This window comes from Aquarana catesbeiana, linkage group LG02 (genome assembly GCF_042186555.1).
Source record: "Aquarana catesbeiana isolate 2022-GZ linkage group LG02, ASM4218655v1, whole genome shotgun sequence".
NCBI classification, from domain to species: Eukaryota; Metazoa; Chordata; class Amphibia; order Anura; family Ranidae; genus Aquarana; species Aquarana catesbeiana.
In genome coordinates this window covers 166651354-166669761 of record NC_133325.1, presented here as the reverse complement: position 1 = coordinate 166669761, position 18408 = coordinate 166651354, and the positions used below count along the sequence as shown (strand labels likewise).

At 41.8% G+C, this 18408-nt stretch overlaps 1 protein-coding gene across 1 annotated transcript in view; it reads left to right on the top strand.

The window, feature by feature from the left end:
• LOC141127391 (solute carrier family 26 member 10-like) overlaps window positions 1-18408 on the top strand; it is a 118779-nt gene that overhangs the window by 37370 nt on the left and 63001 nt on the right. The window contains exons 6-9 of the mRNA XM_073613760.1: window positions 2825-2907; window positions 11449-11596; window positions 14493-14606; window positions 15853-15930. Coding sequence (XP_073469861.1) covers window positions 2825-2907; window positions 11449-11596; window positions 14493-14606; window positions 15853-15930 — 423 coding nt within the window. The remainder of the gene's footprint in view (window positions 1-2824; window positions 2908-11448; window positions 11597-14492; window positions 14607-15852; window positions 15931-18408) is intronic.

Genomic DNA, 18408 nt, shown 5'->3' with positions numbered 1-18408 from the left:
TCTATGTACACAAAAGGCCTATTTCTCTCAAATATTGTTCGCAAATCTGTGTAAATCTGTGTTAGTGAGTCGTAGTGTACAAAAATGGGTCATATGTATGTGATTAAATACATCAATAGCCACCAGGTGTCCCTCTTCCTCTTCTCAATGTACTCATCCAGTAGTCTTATAAGTATTTGAAAACCAAAAGTACAATTATTGTGTAGTATTGCAAAAAAAAACAAATACAAATTTTAAACAAAAATAGCGAAACTACCACTTCAGGGGGAAGTGATGTCAGCACGTTGGGCTGAAAATGATATTTCCACCATTTTTGTTTCTACAGAGTGTATTGTCTGCAATTTTCCTATGTAAGCATATTTTAAATAAATCAGTTGCGCTTTTTATAATACTACACTATGAGGCTGTTCTTGTAAATTTCTTGTACATTTCTTAGAGGTATTTTAATCATTTAAGGAAGGAGAGTCCAGTGACAAAGGAGGATCAACTACAATATGCTATATATGACCATATGTGATCTATAGGTTGCCCTGTTTGGTGAGAGTCCATTGCATGCAGGTGTGATACATTGGTGACTGGATTGTTAGGAAGATTGGCTGCACAACATTGTATTTAAGGATTTTGGAAGTTGTACTTTTTATTTTTATGTGAGTACATTTTCACTTTTTTGTGTTGGTTTTTCCAATACTACTGCTACTATAACTGCCCTTTTGGTTTTTATATACTTATGGAAGAAAATAAGAAATATAAGAATACTGGGACACCTGGTGGTCGGTAATGTGTTTATTCACAGGCCAGATATGACCCATTTTTTGTATGAAGGGTCTAATCTTCTGGTGAGCATTTATTTTTTCTGAATATTATACGGAAGATATATTAGTGAATTCAAGATTGTATTCACAAGGATACTTAATTTTATCAAACAGAAACTGATGAGGCTGAGAGTTTGTAGGGGCAACTCTGACCTCTGGGAATATATCATTTCCATTTTTAAAACCCGTAGGCGGACAAGGTGATTTTAACAGCTTGAATGATTGAAATATGGGTGATTGTCCTAAGCGCTGGTTTTATATTTATAAACTGCTACTGGGAGCACAAATATACATACCCTGCACGCAGCTAAGGTTCAGTATGAAAAAGCAAACATCAGACTAACTAATGGTAAATGGACCCATTGCATTGTCACGGATTACATTAAATAGCAGTATGTACATAAATGTGTAAGTAAAGGATTAGGTCAATTACAGTTTCACTAGACAATATGCTCACTAGGCTATAGCAGCATAGAATGAAGTTCTATGCAGCAAAAGTAGAGTAAACCCGGTAATCTACAAAATCCATAATAAGTAATGGCTTTAGTAAACAGTAACAGGAATGATGATCAATACTGCAATAACTATTCTGTAAATATTAGGCTATATCCACTTTAGAGTGCATTCTATATGTGCAATGAAATTTAAAACTCCCTTCCTCTTACTATGGACAATAGGCAAAGCTCTTGTTAAAGTGGTGTTCCAGCCGAAATTATACTTTTGAAATAAAAATACCCATATACTACACAAGCTTAATGTATTCTAGTAAAGTTAGTCTGTAAACTAAGGTCTGTTTTGTTAGTTTATAGCAGTAGTTTGTTATTTTATAAACTTACAGCAGGCCGTGGCCATCTTAAGTGTGGGCATCTGAAGCCAGACTGTATTTCTTCCTGGATCTCATCCTTGCAGATCTTGCACATGCTCAGTGCAGCACAAGCAGTGTAATAGGTTTCAGGTCAGGTTTCCATAGCAACGGCAGTGTCAGAGGAAGTTGCCGCCCCTTCCCAGAAGGCATTGCAAACAGGAAATGATGCGATGGGCCACGGCCAGGGAGGAGGAAGTGAAAAATGAATACAGCAGATATACAGTAGGTGCTGAGAAAAAAAAATTTAAAATATCCAATTCGTTTACAGTGCACAGTTTAGTGAGGGATGCTGAAGAGTTGTAAAAGTGGGTGGAACTCCACTTTAAGCAGCTATCTATATAAGCAGTCTTTAGCTCTAGTTCTTCAGCCAGCTAGCATTGGGGCTTGGTCTTTATGGTGGTGCACATGAATACACACCCAGTAAAGTCTGCATGCAGTAAATAATTCTGCTAGTTAGATGACCAGTTCCTATGTCCTCAGTCTCAGGTAGCAGCAACAGGTTAATGGCAGCAGTGCCCTCTCACTAGGCCCAGAGATACAGCAACAGGGGTCCCGCTGTTCAGATGTAACCTTATTTCGGAATCTGCCTGGATCAACTCCGTCCGGTCCTCAGCACACGGCCACAGGATTATAGCAAGTTGATGTGCACACCTCAGTCTCCTGGCAGCAAAGAGGTAATCCTCTCTCTTTATACCCAGCTCCCATTGGGAATTATAGTCTAATAGTCAATTAATTGCCATAGTAAAGTTTCTTTCCCGGACCTCCCATGATTCAATGCTGTTAACCATCAAGTCTCCTTCTGCTTGTCAGCTACCCCTGGTGGATAGAGGTGATGTAGTGTTAACCCATTCATCTAAAGTCCATTGGGAGTAGAGACAGCACTGCAGCACAGTGTCCTAAATCAATCTCTGTCTCTAGCCAAGAACCTGGCTACAGCTAGAAACTGAAACAATTTTAGTTTTCAAAGGAAACACGAAATCAAATGTTGTACTATTAAAGTAATTGTTATATAGGAGTAAAATATAAAGATCAAGGCTTAACAAATACTTTTTAAAAAACGAATACACATTGTGATTTTTATGTTTTATTTATTTATCAAGAATTAAAGTAAAGTTTACAAAAGAAAAATGTTTCTCTTGTGCTGCAGGTCCTCCTCACGACTGGAATAACCTTTGCTTCATCTCTGGACCACCGATACAATGTGCAAATTGTTGGCAGCATACCAGCTGGGTAATAATATACATAGTGTGTTGCATTATTTAAATAGCAGTTAATAAAAAGTGAAACAAACTGTAGACTATACGCAGAAGAGAAATGGCCTTGACAAGATCAATGTATCTATAAAATGTCACCTATGTACTCAAAGCATATCTAAGCCTAGAAACATATATGTAATATATTGAGACTTTCCAATTCTTAGATGATGTGGCTGTGTTAATGTTCATTATGTAGGGGTTTTCCTCTATACAGGTATTTTCACCTCTTGATCCTACCAGTAAGTCTGTTATTTTTCAAGTTGCTTTTTTAACAGACCAATCAGTTCAGCATAAGATGTTGCTAGAGGTTGAGGCAAATCATTTCACACTGACAGGGATACTTACAATGAAAAACTGTTGATGTAACTGCTTAACAAGAATTAGTTGTCACAAACCTAATCCAAACTGTGCATTTGGATTTTTCTGATAAGCAATATTCAGATCAGAGCAGGGGCAGATCCAGAGTCTAGTCTCGGGAGGGGCTAGGCCCGAAAATAAGGTGTTGCTTACAGAACTGAATTTAATGTATCATACAGTGTACAGAGGTCAACAGTATATAGAGCAGTGTACAGATGTCAGTAGTAGGTAGGGCAGTGTACATAGGTCAACAGTATTTAGAGCAGTGTACAGATGTCAGTAGTATGTAGGGCAGTGCAGTAGTGTATTTAGGTTTTGTGCTGCCCTAGGCCTGACTAAACTCGCGCACCCCCTAATTTAAATATGACCCACCCCCTTCCTGTCAACACCACACCCCTTGCTGTATAAGACCCACCCTGAAATTTTCGAGTGGGTACACTAGTTCTGAGGGCCTGGGGGGGGGCAATGCATTCCCTTATCTTGCATAGATTTCCTCTCACTTCCTGTTTGATTATGGGGCAGGAAGTGAAGGGAAATCTCTGCAATGGGACAGGGATGGTAAAAAATAAACTGACAGGGGCTATAACCCTCCCTTATGCTTTCAAAAATGAAAAAGAAAGTGTTGCCTATAGCACTACTTTAAGCACAAATTTCTGATAATTTTATGGAGAGGACCAAGAAGATATAACCATGCTAATGGTGCAGCAGAAAACATAAAGTACAGTGAGGAAGGTTTGAGGTCTAGGATGAGAGGACAGTCAGAATTACAAGCGGCGCCCCCCCCCCCAGTTGCGGAATGCCAGCCGCTCGCATACCGGAAGCAGTGAAGCTTTGTGGGGGAGCTAGACTAACTTGCCTCTCAGCCCAGTCCGCCCTATAAGACTGGTGCTACACTAACAGTGTAGCACAAGCTGGCAGGGACTCTTTCTGTGCTGCCCCCCTGCAAAGTGCTGCCCTAGGCCTGGGCCTTGTTGGCCTAGGCTTGGATACAGCATTGGGGCAGTGTACAGAGGTCAGTAGTATGTTGAGCAGTGTACAGAGGTCAGTAGTATGTTGAGCAGTGTACAGAAGTCAGTAGTATGTTGAGCAGTGTACAGAGGTCAGTAGTATGTTGAGCAGTGTACAGAGGTCAGTAGTATGTTGAGCAGTGTACAGAAGTCAGTAGTATGTAGGGCAGTGTACAGAGGTCAGTAGTATGTTGAGCAGTGTACAGAGGTCAGTAGTATGTTGAGCAGTGTACAGAGGTCAGTAGTATGTAGGGCAGTGTACAGAGGTCAGTAGTATGTTGAGCAGTGTACAGAGGCCAGTAGTATGTTGAGCAGTGTACAGAGGTCAGTAGTATGTTGAGCGGTGTACAGAGGTCAGTAGTAGGTAGTGCAGTGTACAGAGGTCAGTAGTAGGTAGTGCAGTGTACAGAGGTCAGTAGTAGGTAGTGCAGTGTACAGAGGTCAGTAGTAGGTAGGGCATCGTATAGATGTCAGTAGGATGTAGGGCAGTGTACAGAGGTCAGTAGTAGGTAGGGCAGCATACAGATGTCAGTAGGATGTAGTGCAGTGTACAGAGGTCAGTAGGATGTAGTGCAGTGTACAGAGGTCAGTAGGTTGGTGTACAGAAGTCAGAGGATAGGGAGTAAGTAGGGTGGAGGACAGGGGGCAACAGTACAACAATGTACAGGGGTCAGTGGAATGAAGAGCAGTGTACAGAGATCATTAGAATGTAGGACAGTTTACAAGGATCAGTAGAGCAAAGGACTAGGTGTCACCAGGGGGGTCAGAACGGCTCACACACTGGGGGGGGTCGGAAGGGCACAAACCAGGGGGCTGGGAGGGCACACACCAGGGATCTGGAGGGCACACACCAGAGGGGAGTCACAATGCTTTAATGAGCCCAATTTCTCACTGTGCTATATGAAGAGGAGATACAATCACATTTGTCAGCTAGCACCTCTATGCTAAGCTGCAGTATCTCAGCAGACTTAGCATAGAGGTACCTGTAAACGAATCCACAATATACTGCTAGATGATTTTTACCTCCAGGCAGGCACATTCGCTCAATCCCTCTGCTCAGCTGCTCACACCTCCCTCTTCCAAGCGGGCGCGATCTTGGGGATCAGGCACATCCCCATCCTGCCCACTCAAGCAGCAGAAACCAGGAGAATCATGCCCACTCAAGCAGCAGCCTACAGGAGAGAGGCTGGAAAACTGCTGGGGGGAGATACAGGGGGCTAAGAGTCCTGTGCCAATTTGTAATGGCTGTGGGTTGTCCCGACCGCAGCTCTGTCATCTCCCAGGGCGCGCTCGGCCTTGGAGACGGAGTTGGTAATGTTTTCTCAGGGGAGCAAGTGCCCCGTTGCCCCCCCCCCCCCACCCCTGGATCAGAGTACAATAATAAAGATAATTGATATAGGGTAACCCATTCCATTAAAAGATTTAGAATGTTTAGAGTAGATATAGTTAAACTAGTTGTTAAAGTTACTAGTGGTTTTTAGAAAGGTAATCTTTTGTATGCTTTTGCTGTTTTGGATATATATAGTGGTAGGATGTTTCAGAGATATGAATATAAGTATACAGTATATATGAACAATATAGGTGTCAGTCGGTTGATATTTTTGTACCATGGGAGCCACACAGCAGCCAATATTGACAATTTATATAAATCCAATATGGTCTGTCATAATAATGAAGTATGACACTGTTTGCAGCTAGCAGGATGTAAGGTTATTCACTGTGGTGTGGAAGGGCTGGCTGGATTACAGGATATCCACACACTCAAGATGAGGTGAAGTAAAATAGTCTGTATATGGCTGCAAAATGATTATAATGTTGCATATTTTGGATACTTTGTTGTAAATGCTGTAATGTGTTTTCTTGTAACTAGTGATAATTATGGTCACTTCTAATGAAGAGTTTGTAGCAAGTTTTGTTGTATCAGAATAAATAACTGGAGTATGATCCCCTTGGTGTGAACTCATTTGACATGCGATCCAGTTGGTTTGGTCTAAACCTAGGTTCAGATCAAATTCTGGCTTTTTCGGTGTTTGTACAAATGCCCAAACTTTTGTCTGCTTGGCCCAATGTTTGGCAGGAGCTGAAAATTATATATACAATATCTCACAAAAGTGAGTATACAGCTCACATTTTTGTAAATATTTTATTATATCTTTTCATGTGACAACACTGAAGAAATGACTACTTTGTAAAATAGTGAGTGTACAGCTTGTATAACAGTGTAAATTTTCTGTCCCCTCAAAATATTTCAACACACAGCCGTTAATGTCTAAACCGCTGGCAACAAAAGTGAGTACACCCCTAAGTGAAAATGTCCAAATTGGGCCCAATTAGCCATTTTCCCTCCTCGGTGTCATGTGACTCATTAGTGTTACAAGGTCTCAGGTGTGAATGGGGAGCAGGTGTGTTAAATTTGGTGTTATCGCTCTCACTCATACTGGTCACTGGAAGTTCAACATGACACCTCATGGTAAAAAACTCTCTGAGGATCTGAAAAAAATAATTGTTGCTCTACATAAAAATGGCCTAGGCTATAAGAAGATTGCCAAGACCCTAAAACTGAGCTGCAGCACGGTTTAACAGGACAAGTTCCATTCAGAGTGCACATGCTCAGCGTCATATTGTCAGAAACCATGACCGAGACAGAAGTACAGTAAAATCACAATTGTTTATTAATAAAAATAAAATAGGTAAATAGAGTAAGCGTAGTCAAAGCATAGCCAGAGTCCAGTAACCGGATCCAGTAGTCAGCCAAGCCATAGTTCAGTAACCAGTTCGGGTAATCAGCCAAGCCAGAGTTCAATAACCACATCATGTAGTCAGCCAGGCCAGAAGTCAGGGATCCAAGTAGAGGAACAGCAAGCAGGATAAGGAGCCAGAAGGGATGTCAGCGAAGCCAGTGTTTAAACAGGAACGCAGAAGATAGTCTCTTGTGATGTGACCAAGGCGAAGGCAGGAATGAAGTGAGCTGGAGATCTTTAAGTAGGCGGGACTGACAAGCAGATACACAACAGCTGGTTAACTGTGGAGAGAGATGAGAGATGACAATTAGCCAACAGCTGAGCGGCCAGCTCAGAGAAGGAAGGGCTGAGCCAGCCCTGACACTTATCCAGAGGTTGTCTTTTTAAAATAGACGTATGAGTGCTGCCAGCATTGCTGCAGAGGTTGAAGGGATGGGGGGGGGTCAGCCTGTCAGTGCTCAGACCATACGCCACACACTGCATCAAATTGGTCTGCATGGCAGTCATCCCAGAAGGAAGATTCTTCTAAAGATGATGCACAAGAAAGCCCGCAAACAGTTTGCTGAAGACAAGCAGACTAAGGATATGGATTACTGGAACCATGTCCTGTGGTCTGATGAGACCAAGATAACCATATTTGGTTCAGATGGTGTCAAGCGTGTGTGGTGGCAACCAGGTGAGGAGTACAAAGACAAGTGTGTCTTGCCTACCGTCAAGCATGGTGGTGGGAGTGTCATGGTCTGGGGCTGCATGAGTGCTACCAGCACTGGGGAGCTACAGTTCATGGAGGGAACCATGAATGCCAACATGTACTGTGACATACTGAAACAGAGCATGATCCCCTCCCTTTGGAGACTGGGCCGCAGGGCAGTATTCCAACATGATAATGACCCCAAACACACCTCCAAGATGGCCATTGCCTTGCTAAAGAAGCTGTGGGTAAAGGTGAAGGACTGGCCAAGCACGTCTCCAGACCTAAACCCTATTGAGCATCTGTGGGGCATCCTCAAATGGAAGGTGGAGGAGCGCAAGGTGTCTAACATCCACCAGATCCATGATGTTGTCATCGAGAAGTGGAAGAGGACTCCAGTGGCAACCTTTGAAGCTCTGATGAACTCCATGCCCAAGAGGGTTAAGGCAGTGCTGGTAAATAATGGTGGCCACTCAAAATATTTACACTTTGGGCCCAATTTGGACATTTTCACTTAGGGGTGTACTCACTCTTTTTGCCAGCGGTTTAGACATTATTGGCTGTGTGTTGAGTTATTTTGAGGGGACAGCAAATTTACACTGTTATACAAGATGTACACTCACTACTTGACATTGTAGCAAAGTAATTTCTTCAGTGTTGTCACATGAAAAGATATAATAAAATATTTACAAAAATGTGAGGAGTGTACTCGCTTTTACAGTGGGGATGGAAAGTATTCAGACCCCCTCAAATTTTTCACTCTTTGTTATATTGCAGCCATTTGCTAAAATCATTTAAGTTCATTTTTTTTCCTCATTAATGTACACACAGCACCCCATATTGACAGAAAAACACAGAACTGTTGACATTTTTGCAGATTTATTAATAAAGAAAAACTGAAATATCACATGGTCCTAAGTATTCAGACCCTTTACTGTGACACTCATATATTTAACTTAGGTGCTGTCCATTTCTTCTGATCATCCTTGAGATGGTTCTTCACCTTCATTTGAGTCCAGCTGTGTTTGATTATACTGATAGGACTTGATTAGGAATGCCACACACCTGTCTATATAAGACCTTGCATGTCAGAGCAAATGAGAATCATGAGGTCAAAGGAACTGAATGAAGAGCTCAGATCTGGCCAAGGTTACAAAAAAATTTCTGCTGCACTTAAGGTTCCTAAGAGCACAGTGGCCTCCATAATCCTTAAATGGAAAACGTTTGGGATGACCAGAATGCTTCCTAGAGCTGGCCATCCAGCCAAACTGAGCTATCAGGGGAGAAGAGCCTTGGTGAGAGAGGTAAAGAAGAACACAAAGATCACTGTGGCTGAGCTCCAGAGATGCAGTCGAGAGATGGGAGAAAGTTGTAGAAAGTCAACCATCACTGCAGCCCTCCACCAGTTGGGGCTTTATGGCAGAGTGACCCGACGGAAGCATCTCCTTAGTGCAAGACACATGAAAGCCCGCATGGAGTTTGCTAAAAAACACCTGAAGGACTCCAAGATGGTGAGAAATAAGATTCTCTGGACTGATGAGACCAAGATAGAACTTTTTGGCCTTAATTCTAAGTGGTATGTGTGGAGAAAACCAGGCACTGCTCATCACCCGTCCAATACAGTGCCAACAGTGAAGCATGGTGGTGGCAGCATCATGCTGTGGGGGTGTTTTTCAGCTGCAGGGACTGGACAACTGATTGCAATGGAGGGAAGATGAATGTGGCCAAGTACAGGGATATCCTGGACAAAAACCTTTTCCAGAGTGCTCAGGACCTCAGACTGGGCCGAAGGTTTATCTTCCAACAAGACAATGACCTTAAGCACACAGCTAAAATAAGGAAGGAGTGGCTTTACAACAACTCCGTGACTGTTCTTGAATGGCCCAGCCAGAGCCCTGACTTAAACCCAACTGAGCATCTCTGGAGAGACCTAAAAATGGCTGTCCACCAACGTTTACCATCCAACCTGACAGAACTGGAGAGGATCTGCATGGAGGAATGGCAGAGGATCCCCAAATCCAGGTGTGAAAAACTTGTTGAATCTTTCCCAAAAAGACTCATGGCTGTATTAGATCAAAAAGGAGCTTCTACTAAATATTGAGCAAAGGGTCTGAATACTTAGGACCATGTGATATTTCAGTTTTTCTTTTTTAATAAATCTGCAAAAATGTCAACAATTCTTTGTTTTTCTGTCAATATGGGGTGCTGTGTGTACATTAATGAGGAAAAAAATGAACTTGATTAAAATGATTTTAGCAAATGGCTGCAATATAACAAAGAGTGAAAAATTTAAGGGGGTCTGAATACTTTCCATCCCCACTGTATGAGATACTGTAGAACCAGCATTTCTACTGCTTCTATATATGACAGCATCCTGCTGTCACAGGGGTTACAAAAGGAAGGAGCAGGTGCTTGCACCAACTGCCTCCTCAGGAACCACTGAAGTCACTGGGAAATCCCAACCAGATAATCAAAGGGGTGGGGACAGCAGTGACATCAGTTCCCAAATGTTGCCAGCCAGGCTGTATGCTCAGATTAAGGGTCTGGAATAGATTTGTAGGGGACATCGTGCATTTTTTTGTGTGGCGCAAAAGTCCATAGCAGGCTCAATGCATTTTGAGGGGGACTAAACAATATTTTGTTTTCCATTCCACTGTAGGATATGCTACAACAAACCTGACATTTACAATGAAAAAAAGAGGCTTAAATTTAAAAACAAAAAAAAACACACAGACCCCTCCAAAGGTCCCCCACAATAACATACCCTTAGAGATCTGCTATGTATTTTGAGTGGCCTTTCAATTCTGTGTGACATTTTTTCTTTTAAAACAAGAAACCAAGATGGAAATGTAATTTACTATTGATGCCATTAAAATATTTTTTTCTCTGTAAATGCCAGTGCTTTAAAAAAATCCTAGCCACATTCTGCACTGATACAGTATATAATCCCCAGGGCAGTGCCCCCTTTTTTGACACCTTCTTAACCAGTTTTGACAGAAAACTGGCATTTTTATTTTTGACAGATTCAGCTCCCATTAATTTCAGGGGTGTTCAGGGTTGATATCTGAACTTCTCTGATGTTCACTGAACCCGGCTCAAACCGAACTCAGGGCAGTAAATATCTCTCCTAGCAGAGTAAAATGCATAGGAGGAGCAGGTGTAGTACCCCTGTATCGGATAAAGGATAAAGCCCTGTACACATGGGCCGAATAGAAACCGGCCAACATTCAGCCCGTGTTTACTGCAGCAGATCTGACAGAAGCTGGCTATTCGGTCGGCTTCTGTTGAAGGGGCATAACCAAAAAAGGTCTGCCGATCAGTGCTCTTAGCCAATGGCTGAGAGCGCTGACTAGAATGTTCTGGCGGGGGGCTGCCCCCCTGTCAGAACACAATAGAAAAGAAGGGGAGATCACTGTACTAACATCGGATTGTAAGTGAGCTGTCAGGTTTTTTTTTTTTCGTTTAGCCTGCTGGGTTGAATTAAAAAAAAACTAGCAGTGTGTACTAGGCTTAACATGTATGAAACTCATTTGGGGCTTTTAGAAAAAGAGCAGCTTCACTTTTGTCTTTGGTGCGATACTGTAGCTGCATTTTTTAATCATTTTGATATTTTTTTATCACTCAGTTTGAACTCCTTAAGTTTGTGAGGGGATTACTTTAATTTTTCAGTAAATGTTGAATCATTAATTGTAAGTTCTTATTTCTGTTTTTTAAAACAGTTTCCCAGTGCCTAAAATTCCTACCCTGAAAGTTATCCCTGATGTGATTGGAGACACAATTGCCATCACATTTGTTGGCTATGCTGTATCTGTATCGCTAGCTATGATCTATGCAGAGAAACACAGATATTCCATTGATCCAAACCAGGTGAGACACTAGATACTATTGTATACTATTTTATCTTAAAGTACACATTGGATTACAACTTATTAAAGGAATGCTGTCACAATGGCTATTTACGGCCAAGGCTCTCATGCAACTCTAGAGACGACTATTGTCCAACTCCTGGCTGTGGCTTGAGGAAATGTTTTGATAATGGAGATAAAATCCATGGGTGGACCACAAAACGTATCTGACTTATATTGTATCAAGTGCTTTGCACGGCACAGCATTTGTGTGTTATTGCATGGGTTGTGGTGCAGTGAGGATCAGATGTGTTTGTCTTGAGTATGAGGTACCATTTAAGATGAATGGGCACACACCACATAGCACATATTCTGCATGTTGTTGTACCACACATTAAAATGCTCATAAACACACTCCACAACACCCGTGTACAGGTGTGGATTTAGCCCTAATGTTTAGGTAATTACCAACTACACAGCACATAATAAGTATGGTTACAATTTGTATATAATGTCTGTAGATATTACATTCCCATGACCATATATTGTGTCATGATAAAAAAAAAAAAAATGAGGGCCCATTCAAATCTATGAATTTAACACCACTTGTTTTAATTGGTCCTAATTCATATCTGTGCGATGCTTTGACATGTGTTGTCCATTTTTTTATACGTCGGCTTATATTATAGGGTTTATTGAAGAAAGTAGCAGTGGCTGAAAATGTATAATTGTTAACACACGTAAAATACATGAAACACACACAGAGCTGTGCAAAACTGGTCTTAGAATGCTTCTTTTCCCATCGGGAGGAATCACTTAGAATACTTAACCTCCCTGGCAGTAGGATTATTTCAGAATTTTGATGCTGAAAGCGGTACAATTATTTTGCATGGAAATTTGGCGTTTTATATTGTAGGCCTGTAATTCTTTATGAATAACTCACTTAAATCTGTCCAAACAAGAGTCTAGTAAACATCCCGGGTATGATAAAGTTTGAAAAACTAAATCATACATTATAATATAATAAATAACTATAAATAATTATAACAAATAATAATATAATAAAAATTATTCAGTAATGTAATCAAATCAAAAACACTGAAATTTGCTCAGTTGCAGAATTGTCGCTGTTATTACTTTCAGTGTTTGATGACGGATTTCCCCACAAATCACTATCGCTCAATTCTGCAAGTGATTCTAATTTATTATCGCTGTTTTCTAGCTGGTCTAAAAGCACTTTTGATGTAAAGGGATGTTTTTTGTTGCTATGGACAATCTCCAGTTTCCAGGCAGAAAGAACAGTATTTATGATATAAAACTGCATGGAGTGCACTGGACAAACCACTAGGGACAAAAGGGAGGTGAAATAATGTGATACAGTAATGTAATCTGTAAGATTACAGTGTACTGTATATGTATTGTGTGTTTTACTTTTTGAATTTGCCGTGGTTGTCCGTCTCCGTGCGTTGCAGCGCTCGCAGGGAACGGAGCTTGGCTCCGTGATAGATCGAGCAGAGGACGGCTCGCTCACACAGTGAGGAGACATTGCAGGATCCTGGGGACAAGGTAAGTAACATGTACCTGGATCCTGCAATGCGATCCCGGGTGTGGCTTGGGGTTACCGCTTTTGGTACTGAAAATCCACCCCGAGCCACACTCTGGAATACTGCCAGGGAGGTTAAAGTGGATGTAAACCCTTAGACCCCTTTCACAAAAAAAATAGCGCCTGTAAAGTGCCTGAAAAAAGCCTCAACTGCAAACTCAGTGTGAAAAGCCCGAGTGCTTTCACACTGGGGGCGTTGCGCTGGAAGGGAGTCACAAAAAGTCCTGCCAGCAGCTTCTTTGCAGCAGTGGAAGAGCGGTGAATACTCCACCGCTCCTCCCCATTAAAAACAATGGGGCAGCCCTGCTATACCGCCGGCAAAGCGCCGCTGCAGCCTCAGATGATACGTAGAGATTAAACAAATCTCCCTACATAAGTTTTATATGTATATCGGCTGTCTTCAGCTTTCTACACTCTTTAGAATGTGCATATTGGGTTAGACATCTTTCTTCTTCTTTCAGCAGTGGGAGGGGAGTCTGCGCATACACCCCCTCCCCCCTCCACATAGGCAGAGAAACAAAGACACTTGCAGAGCTGCAGCCTGAATAGACCAGCTCTCTGCTAATCTACCTCTAAGCACCCTCCCCTGACACAAATTTCCAGCTGCTTTTATCTCCTGTGTCAGAGAGCTTGTCAGAAGTTAAAATGCTGATAACAGAGGAAAGGAGCAGCAGAAAGACATGGCACTTATCACTTTGGAGAGAGATAAGTAAATACTACAGATATATGTGCCTAGGTCAGATTTCATGAATGGGGTTTACAACCACTTTAAAGTAGAATTCCAGGCTTTTACTAACTATGTTTTAAAAGCTCCCTCCCTCCTCCTAACACCCATACTAACTTGTGTAAAAAAAATGCATATACTAATTTCAGCCCACTCCAGTCTGGTCATGTGATCTCACCTATGTCTGCCAGTGCCCGCTACAGGGGAGAGGAGAGAGCGTTAAAGAAAGGCTGGTAATGTTTAAGTGGTGATATCACCAATCCTATAGGCTTATTATGGACCATCCTCCTCTCCCCTGCAGCGGCTGCTGAATAACACAGGGAAGTTGAACATGTGACCGGACAAGAGCGGCCTGCAAATAGGTACTTAGTTTAGGGTTAGGAGGGTGGAGGTAGCATTTTTAAGCATAGTTAGTAAAAGCCTGGAATTGTATTTATTTGTGGTGAATCTGAAATGTGTTTTACTTTCATTGCACAGCTTTGTACTTTTCACCATTTTTAGAAATTAATAATTACAAAATAATGTAAGACTACTGCATTCCAGTTTGCTTTTATTGGTAAACCACTTAAAGAGCTGGGATCCATTTTTTAGGAACTTTTGGCTCATGGGATATCCAATATGGTCTCCTCACTCTTCAACTGTTTTCCCAGTTCTGCTACTTTGGCTACAACGAACATTCTTGAGAGTGCTGGGGCTTACACTCAGGTGAGTTTTTATACATTTCTGAACTAAAATGTATGTTTGGAGCAATTCCTCTTCAGGGATCCACTGTCTTCTATGCCATATTTACAGTACATAACACTGTTATCATTATGTAGCTTTTTAGAGAGTACATATCACATCAGTCCATCACCCAAAGGAACAATTTAAAGGGGTTGTAAACCCTTGTGTTTTTTCACCTTTATTTATCCTATGCATAAATTTGAAAAACACCTGGCAGTCACCAGCCCCCCAGCCCCCCCCCCCCCCCCCCCATTTTTCTTACCTGAGCCCATTCATCTCCTTGGCTGGGACGCGCTGTCCCTCTATCCATGGGGTCCTGGCTCTTGAATGAATGGGACCCCAGTAGAGGATGTTCGGGAACGCTCTGTGCAAAACAAGTTGCACAGTGGAGGTAAGTATGACATGTTTGTTATTTTAAAAAAATAAAAAACGATCCTTTACAATCACTTTAAGTTCCCTAACACACCTATATGCACACTAAGACAATTTGGGAATAAGCCAATTAACCTACTACTATGTTTTAGATACCATAGCTGGTGGAAAAGTGACATTCAATTTGATGCAAACCTGAGCAACTCACACTATGACACACAGAGTATCACCTGGACAGGAAATAAGAGAATTTTTCCTATTGGAATTTTTACTCTATTGAAAAGTATGTTTTTGTATTGCTGTTTATTTTATGTTATAATGATTCTTGTTGAGGAAATCAACAATTAACATCTAATAGAAATTCTACTCACAATATAAAAACGTAAAAATGTAAAGAGTAGGGTTTTAAATGTAATAAAATTATGCTTCCTTTGTAAGGCCTCGTTCACACAGAGTGATTACATCAGTGTTCCATGCAAGGCCATGTTTTACCTGTACGGGGATGCACAGGTGTACCATGCACTCCCCATTCATGTCTATTGGGTCAAAGTGAGTGCAAAGACATAGTTGCTGTGTCCCAATATGACATATGTGTGGGGTGCAGGTGTGTGTCCCCGAACTTACCCTGGGTGCGTTCAGGGGCTGTGCTCCCTCAACTGCATGGATGAAACATTGGGAGCATCGTCTGTGTCTGTGCAGCTGTGCATCCCAATAGACAACAGTGGGACCGTCAGTATTGGGATGCACGGAACACCTGTGCATTCCCATGCAGATAAACACAGCCTTGCACAGGGTGCGGATGTAATCTTCCTGTGTAAATGAGGCCTAAATTTTACATTCATCTGCATATTTTTAGCTTTCAGGATTCTTCACCAGTGCCGTGGTACTAGTCGTTCTGATTTGGGTTGGTCCTCTGTTTAATTACTTGCCAAAGGTAAGAGATTTTTACACAAAAAAAAAAATGCATGGAAGTGGAGATATATAGGATAGGATCTGTAATTGTTTTTTTATTTATCTTATTTCCTATAGCAATAAAAACTGGTGAAGAGGGCTTGGGAGTACTGTCCACCTGCCATAAAAAGTTTTATTCAATAACATAGCCCCATAGCACTCAAATTGCCCCACTACTGTGGCAAGGGCAAGCATTGTCTTCAGCCTCTCTTACAAACTACAGAACAAGCACCAGCACCTGGTGACTTCTTTTCTACTAACTTAAACAAACTATTTATAATATTAAGGGTCCATTGGTACTTCTTCGTTCCTGTGTGTTGGGTTCATGTACGCTGTATTGTGTCACACATTTACATGCGTTATGATAATGCATAAGAATGGACAAAAAAAAATGCAAATAGCACCTCAATATGCTAAAAAATGTGGCAGGTTAACAGGCAGTTTGGAAACATACTGCATAGCAGAAGTGTGTTTTGCCACTAATAGCTGGTTATAACAAAGTAATTGAAAAGCAATTCCTTATAGAGGATATGTGTGCAGTAACCATTGCAACCACTCAGATATAAACTGTAGAATGCAGCAGCAAATGACCCTGGTTTTCTATCATAAGCATTAGTTGCAGAAGAGACAGTTCACACCATCTTTACCACAGGATTCTCATACACACCCTCAGCATTCATGATGTAGAAGCCCAGCAGAAATGAAGGGAGGCTGTAAAGAGAACTATCTTTCAAGCCTCAGGTATGAGTCAGGTTATTCTACATATATTTTGTGCAGCTTTAGCAATAAACCACAATATACTTAGTAACCAGTCGACTTTAAGCACAACCTATGTTTTAACTAGTATAGGCAAAAAATGAAGTACTAAATCAACAACTTAAAAAGGATCTTCACCCTGCAACCCAAAACATACAGTTTCTTATCCCTGGATCTAGCAATGTCCTCACCCGACCTAACTCTTTGCTGGTCTTTGGGTCCAGGCACCGGCATCTCAACTTTGGGCAGCCGACTGTGACTCCTTGCAGCTTTACAGCTGGCTGCCCAACTGCGCACGTGCAAGCCGCGCAGGCCCCATAATTGCCCCACAATCTCCTGGGACCTGTGACATGTCCCAAGAGGAGGCTGAAGGGAAGGGGGGGGCAAACTTCTGGTCGGATCATCACAGCGATCCAACCAGAAATGGGAGCAGGTACTTGTCAAAATCAGGCCCTCATAGCAAACCGCTTGCTATTGCTCCTGAGCCCTGTTCTGTCAATGAGGAGGGAGAGAGCAGAGAGAGCCTTTAGCCTTTAGGACCACTGTAAAGGGAAACTATAATATACGATATGTAATGATTTTGGCTCCATTTCAATTAATTTAAAATTTTTTCTAACTGGTATTTTATATATGTGTTATTTGTTTATATAAAATCTTTGTTTTACAAATAAACACAGGATTCACAGAGCATTGTGGGGTTTCCAAGGTGGGAGCAAAGCAGAAGCAGTTTGCATTTATGAACTCTTTCTCTGATTGAAACAATCTTACAGAGCCATCATGTGGAGGAGAATGAGCTAGTGCCCTGACCCATTTGGTCAGTGGCAAAGCTAGACATTCTGTCACCCGGGGCAAAGACTCAGTTTGGCGCCCCCCCCCCCAAAAAAAGGGACTGCATTGGTACTTTTTTATTTTTATTATTTAATTTCCATTTTACAATTATTTTACAACTGAATAATTTTTTTACAAAATTGTTATATTACATCAGTGTGCCCTTGCACCAGTGTCCCTTTTTCATCAATACCCCCTTACATCAATGCCCCCCTTACATCAGTGCCCCCCTTACATAATTGTCCCCCTTACATCAATGCCCCCCTTACATTAGTGTCCCCCTTACATCATTGCCCCCCTTACATCAGTGTCTTCCTTACATCAATGCCCCCTCCCTTATATCAGTGTCCCCCTTACATCAGTGCCCCCCTTACATAATTGTCCCCCTTACATCAATGCCCCCCTTACATTAGTGTCTCCCTTACATCATTGCCCCCCTTACATCAGTGTCTTCCTTACATCAATGCCCCCTCCCTTATATCAGTGTCCCCCTTACATCAGTGTCCCCCTTACATCAGTGCCCCCCTTACTTTAAAATCCCCCCTAACATTAGAGTCCCCTCCTATCATCAGAACCACTTTTACATCAGAGTCCAATCTTACATCAGTGTCCCCCTTTATATCAATGCCCCACCTTACATTATTCCCCCCTTAAAATACTGCCTTCCTTGCATCAGTGTCCCCTCTTGCATCAGTGTCCCTCCTTACTTCAGTGCCCCCTTTACATCAGAGTCCTTCCTTACATCAGTTCCCTCTTTATATCAATGTCCCCTCTTACATCAATCTCCCCCCTTAAATCAATGACCCCTCCTACATCAGAGCCCCCCTTACATCAATTCCCCACTCTACATCAGAGTCTTTCCTTACATCAGAGTCCC